This window comes from Rhea pennata, chromosome 1 (genome assembly GCF_028389875.1).
Source record: "Rhea pennata isolate bPtePen1 chromosome 1, bPtePen1.pri, whole genome shotgun sequence".
NCBI classification, from domain to species: domain Eukaryota; kingdom Metazoa; phylum Chordata; class Aves; order Rheiformes; family Rheidae; genus Rhea; species Rhea pennata.
The window spans coordinates 67,690,608-67,714,107 of NC_084663.1; the positions used below are offsets into that span (position 1 = coordinate 67,690,608).

A 23,500-nucleotide genomic window follows, 5' to 3' on the forward strand; every position below is an offset into this window, starting at 1 on the left:
TCATAAAACAATTTATTCTGGAACAGTTAAGCCACTTAGTTTCCCCATGTTGACATGACCTTAACTGGGAAGGTCACAAGCCCGGTCCCTGTAGAGTGAAAATGTGAAACAAAGAGGGGGGACTTGGCCGGTTTCTGTAGGCTGATGAGAGAGTCACCAAGGAAAGCCGTCAATCCTGTTAAGTGCCCAGCATGTTATACCTCTGCTAGCTCCCTTTCTAAAAATATTGTTTCAGTTTAACACTGAGCCTTCTGGGCAGGACTTGTGATACGACGAGCATGTTTAATACCAGCAAATAAAAGAGGTTGTGTTTGTTTCTTGCAGCTTCACGACGAGTTAGAAAAGGGTGAGAAGGAGAGTGCGGAGCTGCAGGAGTTTGCTAATGCCATCTTACAGCAAATAGCTGATCACTGCCCTGACATCCTGGAGCAAGTCGTCAATGCACTCGAGGAGTCGTCATGACCTCGGCCGCCAGCCCCACTGGAGCAGCACACCCCGTGGCCAAGCCCAGTCAGTCCAAGGAGTCATGAGAATGGAGAGGAATGAAAGACAGAAAACAGAATAGAAACTTCTGGTGCACCTTTTGCAAAGAAAACAAAAGCAAAAAAAACCCTCTAAAAACTACGTGCTCCCTAGGTTCTTCCAATCTATGATTAATCAGTCGTGATTGCATTCGTCTTCTCACTGCCTTTCTACTTTATAATCCACTTCCATGTCAATTTTGTTGTTGGTATTGTGACTTTTGGATACAGTTAAGCAGAACTCTTCCAAGTCTATTAAGCAAAGAAGAAGGGAGCCACTGAATCCAAGTAGCTCTAGTTGAGGTTGTGGAAGGGTAGCCTTTGCCTTTTATTCCTTTATTGCATCTTTTTTTTTTTTTTTTTTTTCCATAAAAGCTGAAAGCCTGAATTTCATAGTGCTAAAACCTAAAACCGAGTGTGCTGTGATTATGGCTCATGATTGGCCAGCATTAGCTAGCTAGCTCAGGTCTCGCTGCCTGTCTCAGTGTTTCTTATGTTCACAAATAAGAGAGAGAGGAAAGGAAAGTTTCCCTATTTGGTCCTGTAACCTACTTCATCTAGCAGCTGGGGAAGAAGGTAGGCATATTGGTACTTTCTGTTTACTTTGATTTTTATTTTTCATTGATCAGACTCTGAAGTGCTAAGTGTGGCATATTTTCAGATAATAGTTTCCGTCTATTGGCTTCTTGAGTTTTTTAGCTGAGCTTTCCCATCATGGGTTACATCCCCTGCATCTCTTAAGTTCTTATTTTATAGAGAGCTGTCTTCAATCAAGCAGGTGTGGTCAATAGGTCACACACACACACGCCCCAGACTTACATAGTTTGCCCTCAGAGATAATTTTTCAGGCAATCGCTTTGTGAACATTAGCTGCCATCAGAATAGTCTTAGGCATTTCCTCCAAGAGAGAATTGCATCATTTAGCTTAAATGTATGATTTTAACACTAATTTAGGTAAGCTGGTAAATAGTTCTTGCTATAATTATAATTTAATTTATAAATTGTTGGTTTAGCTTAGGTTGACAAGGAGTCAGTTTGAGTTCAGAGCAATTATTTATGCTATTTATGCTATTCATAAAAAGAGCAGCATCTCTGCTGGAGTTGGCATCCAGCTGAATACATAGATATAACATCACAGCTTTAGTTAAACCAACACAGTTCTTAATATATATGAGGCCTTGGTCTTGCTCCCATCAGTCTTTGACTCTTTTTAAAGCCCCTGCTGACAGGTAACATGACCTCCAACAGCAGACCGGTTTGTCATTGGGGTAACAAATTGGAATCCCATTTTATGAGTAGGATGTGGGTGTTCATTCTGGGACTCTGCATTAATGGGAGGGATGTGTGCTTTCCTGGCCACTAACAGTTGTATGTGTCTGGGGGCACCTGCAGGACAGAACCCTTTAACGTCTCCCCAGATGCTCCTTAAAGGAATTATTCTCCTTTAGCTTTCTCATATTACTAAAGAGAACAAGAGGAGGAGGAAAGGAGAGCCACCATGGACACAGCCGTGGGAGGAATCTTGGCTTGCTAGTCTCTTTTTTCCTAATTATGAATCCCCTGAGTCCTGCAGCCGTTGCTGTAGCTCTAACTGGTTTTACAAATTCTAGAAATATCAGCTGATCACAGTGTCCATAGTCCATCTCTCCGTAAACCTCCCATTCAGAGCCTGCAGTTTAATTTCATATAACTTACTATGTTTTGAGCTTGATCACTAAACTGTTATGCTAAGTAAAATGTTTCAGTCACTTTCAGGAAAATGTCATTTCTTTGTCTTTTAAATGCACAGCACAGCTCCCCGTATGTCTTTGTTTTATTTTTATCTTTAGAAATGACTAATTTCTTCTAATGGAAAGAAGATCAGCAAAAGTTTGAGTAAGTTAAATACACCCCGTTTTTCTCAAACCAGCCCTGAAAATTGAGCAAGATTGACAGATCCTTTCTATGCCTATATAGACTATACTGAAAACTAATTGATTTAAAACAAATCACATCCAAATTCATTCTACTTTAATGATTATCAAAGAATATAGTGGGTCATCAAAACTCTGCAGTAAACAACACCATCGGTAAAATCTTTTCTGGCTAGGGTAGCCAAGAGAACATTTTCACCTGCGGTCCTCTTCAGAAGAATAAGCTAAGTCTCTAAAACAGAGGTGATTCACACCTTTGGCATATTTTGAACTGCCAGTGCTTTGCAAATCATGAAACATAACTTTAGTTCTAGCTGCAGTATAGCCCCTGTCTGCAGCTTTTTTGTTGTTGTTGTTGTCATGGAACAGGAGAGTAGTGGGAACCTGACCGTTTGCGAGAGGGAACTACCGGAAGGCAAGTAGACAGTGACTGTACATACCAGCAAGCCGTGCCTCATACCAGAGCCACCCCCTTGGCCCTCTTATTTGAGTCAGCACGTTTTGATAGGAGCCGTTGTTTTGAAATCTTCCCTCTTGCTTTTTCTTCATCGCCCCTAATTACTCACGCAAGGAATTTAATGCTGCCTGTAAAACCATCACAGCCATCAGCCTAACATCATCGCACCACCACCGCCAATCCTGGCTATCTCATTAACTTATATGGTCAAATCTCCAGCTGCCCTGGTTCCCTGCTGTAAAACAATCCCTCCTCTCTGAGAAGCTGTGGAATTTCCCTTATCGATGGTTCAAATGACTCCTGCTTGTAAACCTCTTACTGAGATGGTCCTCGATAGTGTTTCTGCTGTAGGGGAAGGGGGAGGGGAAGCGGTGGTCATTTCTGGCTGTTACTTCAGTTCTGCTTGTTTACTGCTTTGCCCAGGCATCACAGGAAAAGTTGGGTTTTCAGTGCTGGTTCTTCTGGGTCTTTAACTCGGCTGCCAGCCTGTGGCTACGTTTCTAGAATTGAAAGTGCCTCAGCAAAGGGCATGTTGCTGGCTTGACAGCGCATGCAGGACCTGCGCAGTTGAAACCACGTGAATCGCACTGTTTACATGTCTCCCAGCCTCTTCCTTGAAAGGATTTGTCAAGCCTGGCTAGTTTTCACGCTGGCCATTTGGTCTTTATCTCCGAGCTGCACACCTGCTGTTCCTCCCATCTGGCATATTGGGCCTTTGCAATTTTCCTCATTAACTACTGTTGCCTTCTAGGGCTCCTAGACTTAGCCATCTTAAGCATTGATCTTAGACCTCAGTAAAGGGCTTTCGGGGAAAAAGCATCTGGCAACAGACTTGATCTAACTTGATCTCCATTGAAATATTTCAGATAAACTTTCGATCCTGCTTAGATAGAGATCTTGTCATGTTGAATAGCTTGAGGAACTATGTGGTTTGGGAGATGCTTCTGGCCATGATTTAATGCTGAGTATGACCAGTGATGGTTTTTCTTTTCACATATATGGAATACCACACCATTGGCCTTAGGTTAGGTGATGGATTTTGTTCTCATAATCCATCAAGATGTGGCATATCAGGCACATGACAGAAGGGGCACGTGGCACATACTGGAATGGTCATCCAATTGCCCAGTCCGCTACAACTCTTTCAAAGACTTAGATGTCAGCAGCCAGGAAGACCCATACAGTTTCTTAGAGCAACAGCCATACAATGCAGTAATAATTCTAGGAAATTCAGGTGCCTTTCCTGCTTCCTGACCCCAGAGTCCAGTTCCCAGGGAATCTGTGAAAACTTGCTTTTTCTCCTCCTGTTTAATGAAGTTAGAGTTGCTAAGGGAGTTATGAAAGTTTTAATTGTTTTAATTTTTTTCGTTTCAAACTGTTATTTGTAGAGAACCTGAGAGATGTAGGGACTTGAGGAGCTCTCTGTAGAAGATTTCAAGTAAGTTATTTTAGCTGGGTTTTAGCTAAAAAATAACTCAAGCCAGAAGCCCATGTACAATGTAAAAGCTGACTCTCCAGCTATGCTTGTTCGTGATCTCCAGGAGTCCAAGGTCATATTTTCCTCTGAATCAAACCTCATTTGGAAACACTAAAAGGACTTTACAACACTAGAATTGCAGCGTGAGAACATTAGCACTGTTTTGTGATTGGAAGAAGAATTGCCTGGAGTGCGTCCCAAACGAAACTCTAAGCTTCTGGTATTATCTCTCATTTTGACTGCCTTTAACCAGCTTTCCCGCTAGGAAATGCCAAACCCTCCTTGGATTATCCATTTTTTGCCAAGTCCAGGGGATGGAAGGTGACGGTCCCGTGATGCACGAAGCTGTACGTGCCGTTTCTGATCGTACTGCCGGAATATACCTTCTCTGTCAGATAGTCTGGTACTCTGGGGCTCTCGGCACTTTGCACAAAGGAGCGTTAATGTCAAAGATCCTGTACACATAGCCCTACTTGCTGAGCCAAGGGGCTTCTCTTTCCTTTTGCCCCTGTAATTCCCACCTGTTCTGCTGCTAATGCTCAATTTGTTGGGAAATTTCCGCGTCTGCTAAAGGGTTGACAGGGCTGCGTCCCCACTCCTGTGGCCGCTGAGGGGTTCTTTGCAAAGGGTGCAGAGAGCCAGCGTGCCGATACCCTGGTAAAGTAAAAGTTTCGCTAGGTCGGTGATGCACATCATATTCCTCCAAGACTGATGAAATGAAAAGGGAAATAGTACAGTCAAGGCATCCGATAGTGAAAGAAGCCTCTGCTCAGCTCCCCATCTGCACTGACAACGGGGAACAAGGGAGAGGAACGGGAGGGTTACGGATAACTAACACTGCCCCAGCGAAGCCAGCGGGGTGGGAGGGTCAGGCCAAGAGCGCCCTGGGCTGCCGCGGCTGGCAAGAGCGGCTCTCGGCCAAGCTCCCAGTCCTGGCAGGGCGGCAAGGAATACGAGTGCCGGGGTGTTTTTTTTTTTTTTTTAACCGAGCAATGTTTTTTAATTGTTTTTTCCACATAAATGGAAGGAACCTTACACAACAAGCAAAATCCTTCTGAACAAAATGGCTGTGTCTGCTGACTATTTTTTAAAAAAAAAACTGTTTCAAAACTTTTTAGTGTCAAAAGCGTAAACACAAAAATCCTGACTTTTTCCAGTGTGTGTGGTGAGTGCTGTAACCCTGTCATCAGTACCTCTCCTGACTTTTTCAGGGGTGTTTTTTTCCTGTTTTGTTTTCTGCTTGTTGATATTGTCTGTGTGGTCCTAAGGCTGGGGCAGTTACCAACAATGTGTGTCTGTTGTCGGATTAAAAAAGATAGTAGTAGAACCGAAAAAAAAAATGTGTTTTAAAAATATATAAAAATAAATTTCATCAAAAGGAATTCAAGTAAAGAACAACAAAGCCATGACTCCTCCTCTCGGGATTGTACGGCAAAGGATTTGTGGGCTTATAATTATAACCAGTTGCCTTTAACAGGCTTTTGAGGTCCAAGACAGCTTGGCCTTTTAGAAAATGCTACGAACTCTGTAGTTTAAAGTCTTGCTTTCCCAGTTTTATGCTGTACGTGCTACACATGTAATACAGAAATGGGGAAAACGAAATGGTATTTCAGAAACTGGTGTTTCCCTGTAACAGTTATCCACGCTGGTTGTCCCCTATGCTCTGAAAGTTTGATGAAAATGGCCAAATATTTTTGGCCAGATTTTCACTGTTTTCTGCATTACATCTGTAAATGCCAGGGACACGTGCAAGCATAGATTGCGTAGTACAGTTTTTAGCTGCATGCAGTCCTTTTTTAAAATGGTATCTCTTGGTGTCCCATATTGGTCACATCTCCACGGTTGACTGTGTAACATGAAAGGACAAGCAGCTGCCTCTGCTGCCATCACATCAAAGATTGCACTGCTTAACAGGAGCAATGTGAGGATAAGCCGTCATGCACCGTAAACAAAAAACCCACACAAGTCACTTTACCTGTGATGCTAGGTAAAGAATTTCATTAAATGCATGTATTTTTTTATATTGGATTTATTTATCACGCATGCTATTTGCCTGCGTTTTGCACTTTTAGTTTGGCTCTTGAAAATCAAGTGGATCAGTTTTGCTTTTAAACTTCTTGCATTTCCACTTTAAGTTCTGAATGCTGTAGTGGGTTTTTGTTCAAAACATGGGGGCTTTTTTTCATTCGGAAACTGAAAAAAAAAAGGATCTCTTTATCACCTGTGTGCAATCTCATACATTGTAAACCGTGATCATCTGATTTGGAGCCAGTCTCGAGTAGACATTTCTCCCGTAACCTACCCAATCTTCCCAGCTCTCCGTGGACGCGGCTAAGTCTGTGGGACCGCTCCTTGCATTTCGCTGAGCAAAATGTGGGAGGATGCCTGTCCCCCACGCCTGCTCGGAGGCAGCTGCATTTGGCCCTTACTGAAACGCTTGTTACGGTGTAGCTGGGAACGCTGTATTGGCAAACGCTGTCATCTGTGCAGATTCTGAGGGACAATGAATCCAATGGGACCATGAACAGGGGGATAATTTCTGTGCTTGTCTAACATGCTGCTCCAAGCCCACTGAAATAGTATATTGCTGTTTCCCTCCAAGTCAATGAATGACGAGGGCCACACACCAGGTTCTGGTTTACAAATTGTTTATGGGGGCAATCTAGGGGATTGCCCTAAGGAGTGAAAAAAGAAAGAAATCTGTGGGGTGCTGCATCCACTCTACAGACGTGGATCCTTCATTTGCTTTGGAAGAGACGCGTTGCACTTTAGTGGAGGGGGAGCCGGGCTTTGGATGTGGGATCTCGTGTACTTGAATTCCTTTTCGAAATAACAGCAGCGGGAGACATTGGTGTCCGTGATGCAAGTGCGCACGCTGCCTTCAACTTGTATGTGTTTTATTGCTGGAGTCATGTTACTGACAGGATAATGAAATTGCAAAGAAAATGTGTTATATTCAACTTTGCCTTGATAATATAAACACTTTGTTCATTTTTTCTTCTTTTTTTATTCACAGACTAAGTTCATCAGGAAATTATAAAATTATTTAAAAACTCTGTGCTGCGTCTTCCTTTCGGTGAATTTCAGTGTGCCTCGCTCAGCGTCCGCTCCCTGCCTGGGCAGGATCGGAGGCGCTGAGGAGCCCTGGGTGGCCTGGCCGGTGGCACTTCCCTGAGTCCAGACTTGAGGTCCCATTCGTTGCCCATCTGCGGACCGCCAGGGTGTCCCTGGGAGGACCCTGCCGGGGGTCTCAGCCACACCATGCGCCCAGCAATGTGGTTAGGCTTCAGTTTTGGCCTCCTGCAAGGTGAAGGTGAGCAAGTGTCAAGTCACAGGAGTGTCTCAGCTACTCCTGAGGCCTTGCAGGTAGGTAAGCGTAGATACAGCAAGGCTGTTTAGAGTGAGCTGTTTCCGTTGTGTCTCCCTCTTGCTTATTTTCAAAATAAATGCAATGTAGAGGTTGCTAAAGAGTGACTGAATCCCAGATGTGCCTCCAGCGTTGAGTCAGTTTTGGGATCGCGTCTCATGGAGTAATGTGTTTGGAAAGACTCGCTGTGCAAAGGCCAGCAAGCCTAGCCTATAGCATGTGCCACGCGAAACCAGAATGCAAGTCCTGCTCCCAAGGCATCGGCCGCCGTAAAAATAGGAGAGTTACAGCTTTGTCACATCAGATGACCCATGCCCTGCTGCAACACTGAAGGAAATGTATTCCACCCAGTGTCCAGTTCCCAGCTGCATTCTGAGGACACAGGAAATTGCCTGAGTAATGTCACTATAAAATCTCATTTTTCTGGCATTTTTAACTGTTCTAAAGAGAATAGCATTGCAACACTGGGTCTCGGTGGTAGAACAATGTCCATTTTAAACACAGTCCACCAGATTCTCCCCAGATAGCCCTGAACCCTGAGAGAGCAGGCTACTCTAAGCCAGAACACTTGCTTTCTAATGATTTTCTCTTTCAAAGCCCCCCTGTTTCTTTCTCCTTTTGTCTATCTATGCAGCAGCTTTTTCCCTGGAATTTGCTGGCCATGTCCTTTCTGCTTTCTATAGATCTATCATTTCAAGGGACTCTTAAGATACTTACTGTTTCTGTAACGGTGACTTCCCATGCGACAGGAAAAGGCATCCTGATCTGAGTGCCTGGAAGCCCCACTCCCTCCGCTAATTGGATTTCAATCACTTGGTCTTCAATCAAACACATAAAGCAGTGTGTGGAAAAAGGATACATGGGGATTAGGGGGTCTCAGGAGCTTTGAAAGGAAGAGTCCATTGGCCTTTTGGTTCCTAGTCTGTTTTATGTTCATTTTAGCGTCTTTGGCTGAGAAGAGAATTCATGAGTTCAGTCAGGCCGGGGTGTGCCTGGCTTTTACAGTGGAGTCCAGATCGGCTGAATGAAACCACATGCCACATAAATCTAACCAATTACTGTGCAAGGGGATCTCTGTCAGTTTGAAGGCAATCGAAGTGCCACTACCGAACGGTTCGTCCTTTCAAAATGCGAGGACAAGGGAAAGGCATCGGTGGGAGAGCACATCCGAGCAGAGCAGCGCCGTAAACTCTGCAGCACAGACTGGCTCACGCTACTTGGTACGTTGCACCGCTGCTTCCCTGCAGGCTGACTCATATTTTGGACGGCCCGTGGCAATAACACTGTTCAGGCTACAAAGCGAAGATGCCAAATCCCTTTTGTGTATTATCTGGTTACATTTTATGTATCGTGTGTAAAACACAACAACGCATCTGAACAAAATTGTCCATGTTGACTGCTGTTACTGTGACAAAAAGCAGGCGAGGCTGCAGTGCAAACCAAAAATACTCAGCCCTGTGATCGAACACACACGAGTTTAAACATTTTCCTTCCCAGTCTTTGTCCTGCGTTGCAAAGACAGGTTACGGCGGGAGGTTGCTCTCTTTGCTGGCTGGCCTTTCACGCCCCACCTGCAGGTTTCGTTGCAGCGTGCGACGCGCGCGCCCGTTCCCTGCCGCCTTTGCTCCGCTCCGTTGCGTTGGCGCAGGCCACCTGCAGCCACCGAGCGAGCAGGCGCTGCCCCTGCAGGCGGTGGGAACCGCGCTGTAGCGAACTGCGAACGCGAGCTAACGCGCGCTGCCCCAAGCAGCGCCGACGCAGGGCTCCGCGCTCAGTGGGACGACCGGGTTTTCAGAGCCGTGTGCGCGTGTACGTTGGAGCCTCTGTGTTACCCACAATCCTAATTAAACATGTTTCTCGGCATTCTAGTGAGTACAATTTTGTAAATCCTCTTTTATACTAGATAAAAACCTTCTCTAGTGTAAAATCGAGATGTAGGTCTAAATTGCACCACTCTGGGAAACCGTGCTGAAGCTGTGTCAGTGACCCACGGGGAACGGTGACATGTTTAGGCTCCCGTTTCCAACAGCCTCTGCTACATCTGTGCTGCCTAGACACCGCTTGCTTACACAGGCTGATGCTATAGGGTTGCATAAGATCTCCTGTGCATGCGTAAGATTACCAAAAGCAGATATTACAAACTAATTGTCTGCACTAATGAGGTGATCTGCGTGTGCCTGGTGACCTTGAGACTGAGCCTGAGATATCAAGTAGCCACTCTTCTCACGGGCTTCAGGACATTTAGAAATCTTGGGCAAATGGCCAAAGTCCTCTTTTCTTTTCCTGTCTTCAAAACCCCTCAGTCTGAAGAAAGGGAACATGCCCTGTCAGACTAAATATATTGTATTATTTGTGGACATATATACCAAAAAGAATCACGAACAAAATTTTCTTACCAAGCACACAGAGCCAAATCTTGCGTTGTTGATGGTATTTCTGAGTGTGCTTATGATCTATTATAATTTATAAGAAGTGGAATGGTTGGGACCAACTTAGATACAGTGGCAGGGTTATAGCTATTGATCCTGTTGGTAGGGGCCGTAAGCCTGGGTACGTTAAAGTACCTGATCAGTCACTTTTAGCAAAGAGTTACAATCACAAAAATTCGTCACTAAGTAGATGAAACATTTAGTTCGCCACTATGCAGCCAGTTTGCATGAATGTGTCACTTATTTCAGTGGGAATGGTGCTGCTGGAATGCCTACAGAAAAAAACCTTGTGACAGGTCAAGTTAAAAACATTTCATTTCTTCATGAATTTAGAAAAAGGATGGGTTGCTGCTCTAACTCAAAACCCCTCCTAAACGGATTTTCTTTCGGTTTGAGTAAACCTTTCATTTTCTGTAACGGTGGACAATTTTGGAGAACCACAAGTCTTTGAATTTACATGAACGCTCTTAAACTCTATTATATAATGCTTAGAAACTGTTTTTAGCTTTGAACAGTGTATCATCTTGTAGGCCAACGTATTGAAGTGCGTGCATGTATATATATATATATATATGCATCTGTATATAGCTGTGCGATAATATCTATATGCAGCTGCATACTAAAAAATATGTTTAAAGAATACGAAGTTTGCAAATTCAAAGATCTGGAAATCAGAAAATCTACATGACTTCATGCATAATAGGCCCATGATGCAATTTTCAGTGATGTATTTACATAACTATTTTCTGTTTGACCTTTCCTTCATTAAGTGTGCAAGATGAAACGATTTCTTCAGATCAGTAATTACGCAGATCCTAGTACTGCTGTCATCCATGCCTTTCCCAAGACCACTGGTTTTCTGTTGCAAGCCTCTCGTTACTTTGATTCTATAAATTGTCCCTCACATTAGTGACCTCTTAGAAATCAAGGGACTCGCTCCAGTAACAAAGAAATAGCCCTGAAGTCTTTCCATATTTTCACAAAACATGAGCTCATATCTCCTTTAACTTGTTTCTAAAATGAACCAGATCCTGACATTTAGGAAGACCCAGACTTCAAATTCCACCGTTTCCAAGTGCCTGTAGCAGGGGATTTGGTCTGGCACAACATATATGTGTATCGTCCAGATGCAGAGCTAAATTTTAGTTCACTTCTTCTGTCTGTACATGTGTTTAAGTTGACAAGAGCAATTTTTTTTACTCTTGGGAGATGTGCATCAAGCACCTATTTGGGTAGTTGGCTCAATTTATTTTTCCAAGTGTAAGAATGCAATTTAATTCCCTCCAGCCATACACTCGCACTTGCCCAAGCCTTCAGTTTGCTTATGTGCTCGTCTCCTCCTCCTGACAGAGGTATCTGACCCTTCTGCACAAAACATCTGTCAACGATGCTTAAGGCCACGAAGGACTTGCAAGGTAACAGTGCTCGGGAGCCCACCTCCGCTTCTGCCGTCACACTTTCGCTGAACGCAGACCAGCATCAACACGGCAGCGGCTTCTGCGGCAGCTCTCAGGCTATGCAAGCACTTCCCCCGTGCAATGAATCTTTGAACTTCGATTGCCTCCATTTATTTCTAATGGCTTTGATAATCGAAATCCTCACATAGCAAAAAGGAGTCTTGTCTCCTCACATGGCTGAACATTAACTACCATCAGACACCGCACCCGGCGTCCAGTGAAGATTGCCTGAGGCTTCCTAGGGAGTCAAAGACATAGAAGGAGATTGAGTAGCAATGTTCTTCCTCCAGTCTTCCTTATTGTCCACAAAATGCATTGCCTGGTCGTTCCTGGCAGCAGAACAAGTCTCCTACAAAGAAGTTCTGTATAAACTTTTTGAGACTTTATCCTGATAGGTAAAAAGTGACTGAAATATTACAGAAGGGGCAAGTATCTGTATCCGCTTGTAGAATGCAATTAGTAACGTCTGCACGATGCTATCATCTCAGATATTTAACAACTTACTTATAGGACATGTGAGATACATGCACGTGTAATGAAAAGGCTGGATGCAAAGTGTAGAAATGGGTACGTTTGATTTCAGCACCTCATTATTTTGGTCACCACGTGACTTCAGTCACCAGTTCATACCATTCCTGGTAGAACTAGTGTTTAGCGTTAATACTTAGTGTTAGTACTTCTGTGGTGCTAGTCATTAAAGTCTGAGAAAGCAAACGGTGAGGCTATTAAGGATATTTTGAACAGTTGCTACTTTTGAGATTAGGCGTGTGCTGGGTCGATATCCTTCATTGCTGTATTGTGTTTTGGCTTTAGCTATATTCTCCCAATTCAAGTGGCAGCTCTGTAAGTTTATTTTCACAGGGGAGCTCTGCAGGCCCGCGGCACCCCCAGAGCCAAGGTAAGCTCAGCATTTCCTAGAGAAGGCCCTCTGTACATCACTTACTGTGGATAAGATCAAACATGCAAGTACAAAAAAAACTGTCTATCGCTTCGCCTGGTCCAGACAGCTTGCAACCTAAGCATTATCAGCAGCTGCTTGATGTTAAATGTTAAACCTTCTTGGCAACACTTTCAGCAGAAGCTGAAAACACCAGGATTTTTACCAGGCACCATAAAAACTGCTCCTACTTTCTCCTCTTAGATAATGTAGCTTTGTGTTAGATGGGGATCTGTGTAAAATTATGACCAAAGAGGGTAGTTTTTAACTGGCTTTGCCTGTACTGTACACTGAATACCCAAAGCAGATTGGTTTTATTGATGGTTAGTGTTCAACAGAAGATAGGAGTTAGATCTCTTAGGTTTCCTTTTGCAATATTAAAAATGGATGTCTTCATTACTGCTTTCTCACCTGATGTGATGTGGAGGAAAAGCCCAGCAGTATTAAATGGCTTTTCCCCCGTATAATTTTGATTCTAATATGTTTTTGGGGGGTGGGGGGGGCAGTTAATCTCTTAGCCATAAATCCAGGAGAAATCTGCATGTACAGGATATCCTCTTTCCTCATTTTTGGGGTGAAATATGTTTTAGCAGAATGCAGATGAAGTGATAAGAAAGACATTAACTGGTCTGTGCGGAGAATTTGGCTTCGTTCCTCTGACGGTCTGTTTACTGCACCTAGCGTGACTGGTTCATATTCATCTTTTTACAGCTGCTTAGGGTTCCAAAGCTGTAAAATGAACCAGGAAGTCATCCCATGCATGGCAAGTCATGCAGTTATCTTGATTCTCTACCTAAAAGCAGGTCCTACAACAGAAGCTTTTGAGGAAAAATAAAAGGTCTCCACTGCAGGTGATATGTGACCATGGTGAGGTCTTTCTGTTGCTCAGTGAGAGAGGAGAGGACAACGTTAGTTGGCAGCCACTACTTAAGCTGACATGCTTGACTTTTAGACTTGCACTGGGCTAAGCGCGCGCATAGCTGCCAATTACTAAAGCTTAGCTAATGTGCAGCAATTTGTTAAGCAGTAGTAAAACTCAACTGCTTGCACTGTCTGTTCAGATGGCATACTGGCAAAATGCTTTAAGGCAGTAGCTTCCAATTTCTCAGTAATGTCAACTTGCAGTGTGTCTCAGAAAGCAGCACCCATTTTTATCACCTTCTTTAAGGTCAAAACCATTGAACATGAGGGGTTTGCTGGTTACTTTTGATGGCCTGCAGGGTTACCAGTTGGGTGTGACAAATGAAGGAACCACCTCCCTAGAACAAATGGTGATGCTGGTCCCTGAGGAGGAGCTAGTGAGAACCGGATTAAATTGCTCAGTCCACTCCAGCTTCCGCAAACTTTGTCATGACTATTTCTAATCACACAATCGTGTAAAGTCCCCATTTCTCCTGCCCCAGACATGAGAAGCGCAGATAATCAATGAGCACAGATAAAAGAAACTATTATTTTCCCTTTGGTGCGTTTAGGTCAGCATTCAAAATCCTCGAGCCCAAGGATGACATTATGCCCCACAAATTGCACTTTCTACCCATGCCTTCTGAAGAGGGTCATCGCCTGCTGGTTTGGCAGAGACATGACACCTTGAACCCAGACCAGAGCCGCTGCTGGACCCAGTGTGAGAGAGGTGCAGCAGCGTGGAGCCTGCCTGAGGAAAGAGCAGAACGGAGATTTGTCAACAAGCTATAGCACATGGCCGCAGCCTTCACGGGGCTCCTCGCTGGGCTGCAGCGATGAGCCTCGCCGGGCTGCCGGGATGAGCATTTTGCTGCACAACAGGTGTCAGAGATGTAACGCACCTAATGCAACATTAGTCCTTGCTGTCTGCCACAGCATGAGAGTGACCTAAGGTAGGAATTTTACTTCAAGGCTGAAAGGCTGATCTTAATCCTTACGTTTGGAGGCTTTGATTTGATCCCACTGTTAATGAAGGGAGTGAGGACTCTCGAAAACAACAGCGGTAATGCAATTATTTATGTTCATCTGACAGAAGAGTATATCAAAGCTATCTACAGAGCTGCAGACAACTATCACCACGGCCGACCCAAAGGCGTCCTTTGTGTGAGGTGACAGCATGGAGTATGACTTCATTTGAAAATCAGCCTTAGGTCCATACAGCAAAGTCATCCAGGCTAATGCTGACCCAGAGCTTTCCTTTGCGGTTTGCTTACAACTGAGCGGTGACAGAGGTTAGAGACGATGACGCCAACTTTCCCTGTTTTTGTTTTTCTGGTAAGGGACCTTACTCAGCACAACAGTATCACTTATGCTCATCGTTATGTGTGCAATCCTAAGATGATATCTCGGCAAGTTCAGACACGATTGAGACCTTTGAGTTGTGTCGCTGCAGGGTGTATTACAGCCTGGCACTGTGCAGCCCGGGTGCAGGGGATCATCTGGGAACTTCTGTAAACGTGTGAAAAGTCAGCCAAACAGCAATTACTCCAGGCGCAACTCAAAGCCAGGCCTGACCAGGCTCCTGCCCTCCTGGGTGTCCCTAGACAGCGCCTGTCCTCGCAGCAGTGCTGACACCATTAATAATTAACATCTTCTCGACAAGGAAGAGCTGAGGAGATTTAAGAAAAGACAGAGAGCAGATCAGCAAAAGAAGAAATCGAAGGTCAGCTCCTCCCTTGCCTTCCACAGTGCTTTCTCCACCTGTACCATTTGCAATTCAGGCCTCTAAAAATACTGTTGTTGCATAGACTTCTAGCTGCCATGTACTTGGGAAGGTTCATATAACTTGCTGATAAAAAAATCCTGTGATTATTCTAAACCCTAAATTATATATATATACACTAAGTATCAACAGAAATATATATGGGCCCCCTGCATCTCATATAAGCTCATTTGCTCTGCATAGATCTCTGTGCACAGGTAATTCGTGCTGCTATAAAACGGATTACATACAAGCCAAATCTGGAAAGGTGTCGAACACAGCATTACAACATTTGGCTCTTTAGAAAACAGCCCCCAAAGCCCAACGACGGAAACGCATTTACAAATGGCGTCACATCACGAATCACGTAGGGGCTTTCTGGCCCCTTTTCAGGTAAATCCGCTAATGCTCCCTTCGGCTGGCACGGTGGCGGTGAGGCAAAGGCGTTTCTCATCAAAGGACTCCTCGGAGCTGGCAAACCACGGTGGGTTTCATCCAAGGGCTCTGCTGTCCTCCAGCTCGCAGCGCGGCTTGCGCCCTCGGGCGCGAGCCCAGGCGTCCTGCGCCGTCCGTGGGAAAGCTGGGTGCAATGTGCAAACTGTGGGGTTCTTTGGGTTTTTTTTTTTCTCCTCCCCTTCCTTTATCTGACGTTGCCCTGCAGCGTTAACCCCAGTGATGAGCGGGAGAAGCATCTCCTCCTGCCTTCCACCTGCCAGAGCCAGCCAGAAGCACATCGCGCTTCCCCAGTAGAAACCACAGCCGACCACATGGGCGAATGAAGAGAAGGGTTGCACGTGGAGAGGAGGAGAAGAAGAGTGGGGCGGACAGAAAGGACGGAAGCTCGTCCCCGTGGCCTCGCCACGCTCCTGCCCTCGTCACCCAGCTGCCACCGCCGGGCCGCGGCATCGCCTCCTGCAGGGCCCGCTTTGCACGCGCACACGCAGCAGCATGCATGTGCACACACACGTGCACCAGCATGCACACTTGGCTGCACGCACACTCGGCCGCATGCACAGTCTGGCTCCTGTCTTGCCTCAGCGGGGCGTCCCAGAGTCCGCCATGGATTTTACTCGGTGATGTCAGGCCAGATGAATCCCGGTTTAATTGACCGTGGGTGAAATCGTGCTTCGATGGTTAATGTTATACTTGGGGCTGGGAAAACTACTGCAAGATCATAGCAATTAGAGCTGGAAATGATTCAAGTCATCTAATTTATTTCCTCTCTCCCCCCCCTTAGTGTCTCTCCCGAGGGACGGAGGCAGTACCGTTCCCAACAGTACGTTCCCCTGTGCTTTGTCCAGTCCTGTCTCGGTGACTCAAGGACCGGAGCATCCACGTGTCTCTGGGGAGACGATTCCACAGCTTAGAAGACGTCAGCATTAGGAAATGTTTCAGGAGTTTAGCCTACATTTCCTTTTGTGGAGCGCCACAAATTCTCAGGTCATGAGCTTTATGCCTCAAGGAAACTGGCTGCTTCCCATGAGGGCAGCAGCCGGGAATAAGGTGGTGGTTTTTGTCGGGGTTTGCAGGGGCAGGTAAAGAACATGGGGGTGGGCCAGCGAAGGTTTTCACACCTGTGAGGCAGGTCAGGTCAGGTAACTTGTCTGGAACAAGCCCTTCCTTGGCAGGAGCTGGAGATATTTTTTCCATTTCCAGATTTTTATTTCACAAATCCCACCCTGACTCATAAAGATCTCACTCCTGAAAACTTGTGCAGTTTTGCACGATAAACTTGCCCCATTTGATTTGTTCCTTGCTCCTAATCCCCACCACAGGAGTGGGGGGCAAGTGGTAATTAAAGGACAAGTATGCATCTCTATCAAAGAAGTGTGAAGAGTTGTAGCAAGTACTGCTTAAAGATGTCCCAGAATGAGCAATGGCTTGACCTCAACTCTGCCCTGCATGAAAAAATGATCCAGGACCATCTGACCAGGGAGAAGCTTGTTGTACAGATGCAACAGGGGCAAAAAAAAAAAAAAAATCTCGAGAGATAAAAGTTTATGAACATCACAGAAATGCTAAACTGGGCCTAGTTCTACAAAAAGAGAAGTTGGGACCACATCGCTTATGCTCTAGTGACACAGTCTCCCATTTCTGAATGTATGCTGCAGGTGATGCCATTTACAGAAAGGGACTTTTGTTCCTTGTGCTGTATGGGTTAAACTACTTTTTGCAAATGGTCTGATGTAACAGCTTCCCTGGCTGTGCTGTCACACTGTCTCCTATCATTATTAGTCACATCCAAGACTCTGGTGGTGGAGTAAAGTCCAACCTCCACCCAGCTGCAGTTGTGGACAATGCTCATAATTAAATCAGGCAGGCTTAGTCATACTGGGACGTCTTGTAAGGAACATCTGGACAACTTCTTCAGCAGCTGAGACAGGACAGGAAGCCCTCCTGCTGGCAGCTGGTGCCCCCTGCACCTTGTGAGGATCATCCATAGTGACGGTACAAATGCCTCTTTCCTCTTCTGTCCTGCTCTGTAAGTGGAAGAGTAGCTTCAATGGACAAAAAGGCTGTGATATTCATGGGTCAGTGTTTTGGTGGAGGAAAAAAGCAAAGTTGTGGGAGAAACTGGAAGGAACATGGGCAACCTACTTTTCTTCTCTAAAGAAAAACATCAAAGACATTTCAGAAGAAAGGACAACGCGAGGAAAAGCAGCAGTCCTTACCCATCCCCATGAACACTCATGACCAACACATTGCATGGCTTTTACCAGACCTGGCAGGCCTGCCTGGTCTTCTCTCACATGACGCTCCCCTCCTAAACACACACACACACACACACACACTTTGCTCCCTGGTGAAGGTGACCCCCTATATGGCTTGCAGCTGCTGGCTGACACCCTCCTTCCTCCCCTCCAGCCCCTCACATGAGCAGCCAAGGGCCTGCTCCTGCCCCACTTGCTGGGTGCTTGTCCCCAGCTCTCCCTCCTGCCCTTCCTAGCATCCAGCATCGCCACGGGAGCGACCCACGGCCTGCTCTTCTCGCCTTGTCAAAGAGGCAGGAGCAGAGATGGAGGAAGGGTTAAAGCTGCAGCGAGTGCCGTCTTTCTCAGTGACCACCCCGAAGCCGGTGTGGTCTTTTGGATGGTCCGTGGTCTTTCTGAACAATTCACGCACACCACGGCTGGAGGTTTTAAGGAGCACGTGTACCCAGCCCTGCCAGGCTGCCTCTGCTGCAATCCTACAGCCACTCTGCCCTCTGCCTTCTCTTTCCCCCAGCTTTAACCCTCACAGAAGGCAACACCTCAAGATCTGAACTGGTGCCAGCCCCAGGAGGACTCCCGTGGCGTTGTATCAGACACAAAGATGAGGACCTCGGGCCTGCGAGCCTGTTGGGGCTGGATGTCCCTCGTTGCACCAGCAGTGGAAAAGCATGCCACTGCGCAGGGCAAGCCTCAGTCCTGTGATGCTCCCCCTCACACCGCCAGGTCCCCGAAAGAGGACCCTGGTGTCCGCTAGTTCCCCCCAAGAGGACCCTGCATCTGCTCTCCGAAGCCTGAATATGCAAGTTAAACGTTTGTCAGGCAAGCAGGGAACAACGTCCCAGCTCATAAAGCGGCTTTACCTTGGAGCAAGGAAAGCTGGCATCTAACATTAACGACTGCAGCCAGTTGCCATTTCAAGACTGCATTTCCCCTCTAATTAGCTGGTATTCGCTATACCAACTATTATCTTCCTAGTTATACACTGCTGAGGACAATGGTTCCCTATTTCCTGCCACAAATACTGGGTTACCATTAACCTCCAGCTGCCCCTCCTCTATCCCCCAGTCACATTAAAAGAAAGTATCATTAATGACCACAGTGACGGGAACCACTGGAACAGACAGTCATAAATTAAGATGCTCGGAGGCTCAGAGCCTTCACTTATTTGTACCGGGTGTCCTCAATTCAAACACTTACCTGCTTCTCGAAAAACGCTCACACGAGTGTTTCCACTAGGAATGTAATCGGACACGCGAAGCTGTCTGAAACAGGACACTGGTGTGTGGGTGCACGCCTCGAGCTTCGCTGCTGAAGTCAGAAATTGGTGAAAATTTGAGTAACTCCAGTGGGCCGAACGCTTCCCTTTCGGTATTAATGTGCACGTGGACGCGGACGGGTCGGCGCAGCACGGAGCCGGGTCGGGCTGCTCCTTGCCCTTTGCGCCAGGCTCCGCTGCTCCGGCTGCACCGACTTTGGATTGCCGACACTGGGGGGGGCCCACAGATGGGGACCCAACACAACAAGTGCCAACCCTGGCTTAGCTCGCGGCTGCAGGGCTGCCGCCAAGCTCGGAGGCCGGGCCTACCAATCCCGCCTGCACGTGCTGCCGTGCACAGTGATCCCCAGGGCGAGCACTGCTCTCAGTTACAGCAGCGTACGTGTGCAGTGGTCCTGCTAATGCCCATGCAGCTACTCCCTACCTCTGCCAGGAAAAGCGAGAACAGGATCTGGCCATGGATCTGCAAAGTTTTTTGGGAGGAGACGGTGGTTGTGGTACTGGTGAGGGGATGCTGTGAACTCCAGTGTGATCCAGATCTTGTAGGCAGAGGATGGACTTGCCTCTTGAAAGCCAGCCCCATCACAAGCTCCGTGAGCGTGGCACGCTGCCTGCTACACAGAGCATCACCGGGGAGGTTTTAGCCGTGTTCCTGAACCAGGCTTGGCCTCGTTCTCGCCATCTCTCCAAACCTGGGGAGCCAAAGCCGCCGCTCGCAGTTCAGAGCGGAGCGAAGCAGCAGGTCGCCAGGTGAAAACCCCGATGCCGGAGGGGCTGGCGCTTCCCACCCACCCGCGCCGGGCCCAGGGTGGGGGCTGTACGGACGGCGCGTCCGCAGGCACCCGCTGCAAGAAACACGCTTCACGGCGGGTTCCCCCTGCTCCCGCTGGCTCTGCGCGGGCTGCGCGGAGCTGCCGGCTGTGGGCCCGCCGGCCGGGCAGCCTGGGGACCGGCCGCCCCCGGCGAGGGGCGCGGCGAGCAGCACCGGCGGCTCCCCACGAGCTGCCGAAATCCTTCCCGCCCCGGGCCGGGTACCCCCCGGTCACACCAGGCCGCGGCCTCTCGCTCCCGCCGCCGCCCCCCGACGGCAGCGCGCCGCCGCCGGGACGTGGCGGGCGGAGGCGCCCGGGCCCCCGGCGGCACCGGCGAGGGGGGCGGCGGTGCCCGCGGCGGGGCGGGCGCAGGGCGCGGGGGGCGGGCGCGGGGGGCGGGGGGGAGGCGGGGCGGAGGCGGCCGGAGCCCCCGGGATCCGCCGGCACCTCCCGGGCCCGGCACTCGCCGCCGCCAACTTCGGCCGGGAGCCGCCGCGGGGGCCGCGGGGGCCGGAGCGCAGCGCGGCCGCGGCGACGCGCAGGGCAGCGCCGGGAGCCGCCGCCGATCCGCCGCGCCGCTCCCCTCTCGCTGCCGGCGGCGACGGGGCCGCGGCCCCCGGGGCAGGTGCGGCCCCTCGCGGTCCCCGGCCGCCGCGGCGCCGCGGCGAGGGGCGCGGGGCCCCCGCGCCCGCCGCGGGCACCGGCTCACCTGCCGCCGCCGCCCGGGGACACGGCGCCCGGGAGATGCAGGTAGGAGGCGGCCCCGGCCCGCGGCGGCAGCGGGAGAGGAGGGCGGTGTTTCGCCGGACGCCAGCCCCGGCGGCACGGTGAGGGGCGGGAAGCGGCGCCGCCCCGGGGAGTGGGAAGGGGAGGTGGAGGGGGGGGGACGACTCCCGTTAGTCCCCGCCGCGGGGACGCGGGCGCCCCCCTCCCGCGACGGGCCGCCGGCCGGCGCAGCGCCGGGATGTGGGTGGTGTCCGGGGGGGCCGGCGGGTGCCCCCGGGCCGTCGGCGGCGCAGGGGCAGGACCCCCGGGGGCGTCCCACCGCGCCAAATGGCGGCGCGGCCCGTCCGTCGGGGCAGGGGGAGGCGCGGGGCGGCTCGGCCCGCCGGCGGGAGGGACCCTCCGTTCGCTGCGGCGGGCGTCGCTCCGGGCAAGCGGCGTTATCCTGGGGTGACCGGCACGACTTCGGCCGGACCGAGGTCTCTGCGGCACGAGGCGCCTTGCTGCGGCCCGACGGACGCCCCTCCGGCACGTGCCGCCGGCCGCCCCGGCACGCGGCGCCGGCCGCGTCCGTCTCGGGTGCCAGCGCGGACCCGTCCGCTGTCCGCGGAGCCCCCTCGCCCGCGCCGTTGTCTCTGCCCGCGCGGCCGCGCGGCGTGGGAGAACCCGGTCCGGCGGCACCCGCGGGTGACGTCCCGGTGACGTCCGTAGCAGCCACGCTGGTTGATGCAACTCTCTTTCTGGGAAGTTTGGGTGCTGCATCTCCCTTGGCGGTATGGGCAAAAGATCTTCCCCAAAGAGCTTTTGATGTGCTGCGGTGCGCTTTGTTGCCTCACGTTTTCTGTAATTTTCCTGAGCCACAGACAAGCATCGCTCTCTGTCTACTCGGCTTTTGCCAGGCTCTCAGCGCCTTCTCACATGCGTGTGTCCGTTGATACCCTTGCGCTACAGTCCGCACCCATGTGGAAAATTGTTCATGGGTTCCTTGCGACGGTGCCGTTTCTCACGCATGTACCAGCGCTCGTGTTCTCACTTTGCTTTCTTCCCCCCACCCCAAAAGACTAGTTTTGGCTTTTCTAGCTGAAAGCCGTGGTCCCTGCACGTCGCACTTCTCGTGCTGGCATGCGCACGTGTACCGTTTTAGAAGGGGAATGAAGTTTGACGCGTGCTCGTCTTCCTTGGTGGGAAAGAAGTGGACTTTCTCAAAGTCTACATGAGAGGGAGACTTCTTTTAAGCCACTGTCCTATTTGTGGGTGCATGGATTTGTATAAGGTTGGGCGCTGAAGGAATTCAGGTGGCATTTCTTTACCCCAAGCTTCCAGTATATGGAGTAAGTTACCCTGAGTGGCAGCAAAGCTAGCGTAAGTAGTCATTTTTTTCCTTCTTCTTTAAAGAAATTAGCCAAGTATATGAAGGGAAAAGCATGAGGTTCAACTGCCAATTCAGGGTAGGAGGCAAGAGTTGTACAGGCAAGCTGGCCTCCTTCCAGCTGTGGATTTCCTGTGCTCCCAGGCTCCATCTCTCACTTGCATTTCTATGCCCAGGAGTGTCAGGGAGAGATTCCTCCCTGTTGGAAATACCTACCTACCTTAGTTACTGACTTTAATACTAATACACCTTCGCTCTTGGTAGCTTTAAGCAGTCCTCGTATCCTTTCCACGGTCTCTATTGTACAAAACTAAAATGTCTTTGCATGTGTTACTGAAGTCAGTTTAGAGAACGTTGAAGCTGAAAACATTGAAGCCAGCTCCAAGCAGAGAGATGTCTTCTCTCTCAGCCTCTTCCCTGCCAATGTCCAAGAATTCAGTCCAAGACCAGATCATTTGAAAGAGCTGGGTCTAAACAAGTTGAGTTTTCCTATTCTTTTCAGATACAAAGGTATGGCCCAACTGTATTTTCAAAAGTTTTTCTGTAATCAAAGAAAGACCAGAAAAATAGCTTTTCAAAGGAAAACTCACATTCCCTTATAATGACAAGTCTCCAGGAGCCTGGCTCAAGCAGTCAAATATGGTGAAATTCTAAAAAAATAAATAAATCAGCAAATCTCAGTGCAATCATCTTTGATGCTGTTTGTCCTTTTCTCTGGACCAGTAGGCCTCTGTGCTTCTAGACTGCTTCAGGTGTTAAGTTTTGGGTATGGGTTTCAAGGAGCACAGGGAAAATATTTTTGAACATTTTGAAACTGAACTTTTTTTGAACTTTTGGAAGTTTTTGAAAACTGCATGATTGCTCATTTAAATGAATATAAATTGTATCTATTTGTAAGATCTTTTTTCTAATGGCTGATCAAAAGTTCAAGTAAAAACCATTTCATCATTTGAAAATGAATTGGACACACACACAATAAGTATTTCAGAGAGACTTTTAAACACAGTACTTTTAAAATCAGAATGCGGATAGCCAAGGCATGTTGTCATTTAAGGCAGCGCAGTCTGTTATTTCCTTCCGTTTTTTTACAGAGAAAGGGATGTTAGCTTGTTGGGAAAAGGAGTATAGACTTCATTAAAAGTGAAGGCAGTGCAGAGAAGAGTCACAGGAATTGCTCCTGGACCAGAAAACTCCTTTCTAAAGGGAGATTTAGGGAACGTGGATCTATGTTGCATTTTGCAAAGAAAATTAAGAGGTAGCTTGATGTGATATCTAAGCAGCAGAAAATATCTGGTAGTTAGCATTTTAATTCAAGCAGAGAAATGCATAACAAAACTCTGCAGCTGGGCATTTAAGCTATATACGTACACATTAGCAACAGGCAACATT

The 23,500-nt window shown here is 48.3% G+C and overlaps 1 protein-coding gene across 5 annotated transcripts in view; it reads left to right on the top strand.

Annotated features, from left to right (window-relative positions):
* The window catches only part of ERC1 (ELKS/RAB6-interacting/CAST family member 1), a 302,330-nt gene extending 294,906 nt beyond the window's left edge, over positions 1 to 7,424 (top strand). For 4 of the 5 annotated variants that reach the window (XM_062590517.1, XM_062590533.1, XM_062590542.1 and 1 more), the window contains one exon: positions 325 to 7,424. In XM_062590517.1, the coding sequence (XP_062446501.1) occupies positions 325 to 462 (138 nt within the window). In that variant the 3' untranslated portion in view covers positions 463 to 7,424. The remainder of the gene's footprint in view (positions 1 to 324) is intronic. The other variant, XR_009960212.1, reaches the window with a different exon arrangement.
* The last annotated feature ends 16,076 nt before the right edge of the window (positions 7,425 to 23,500 follow it).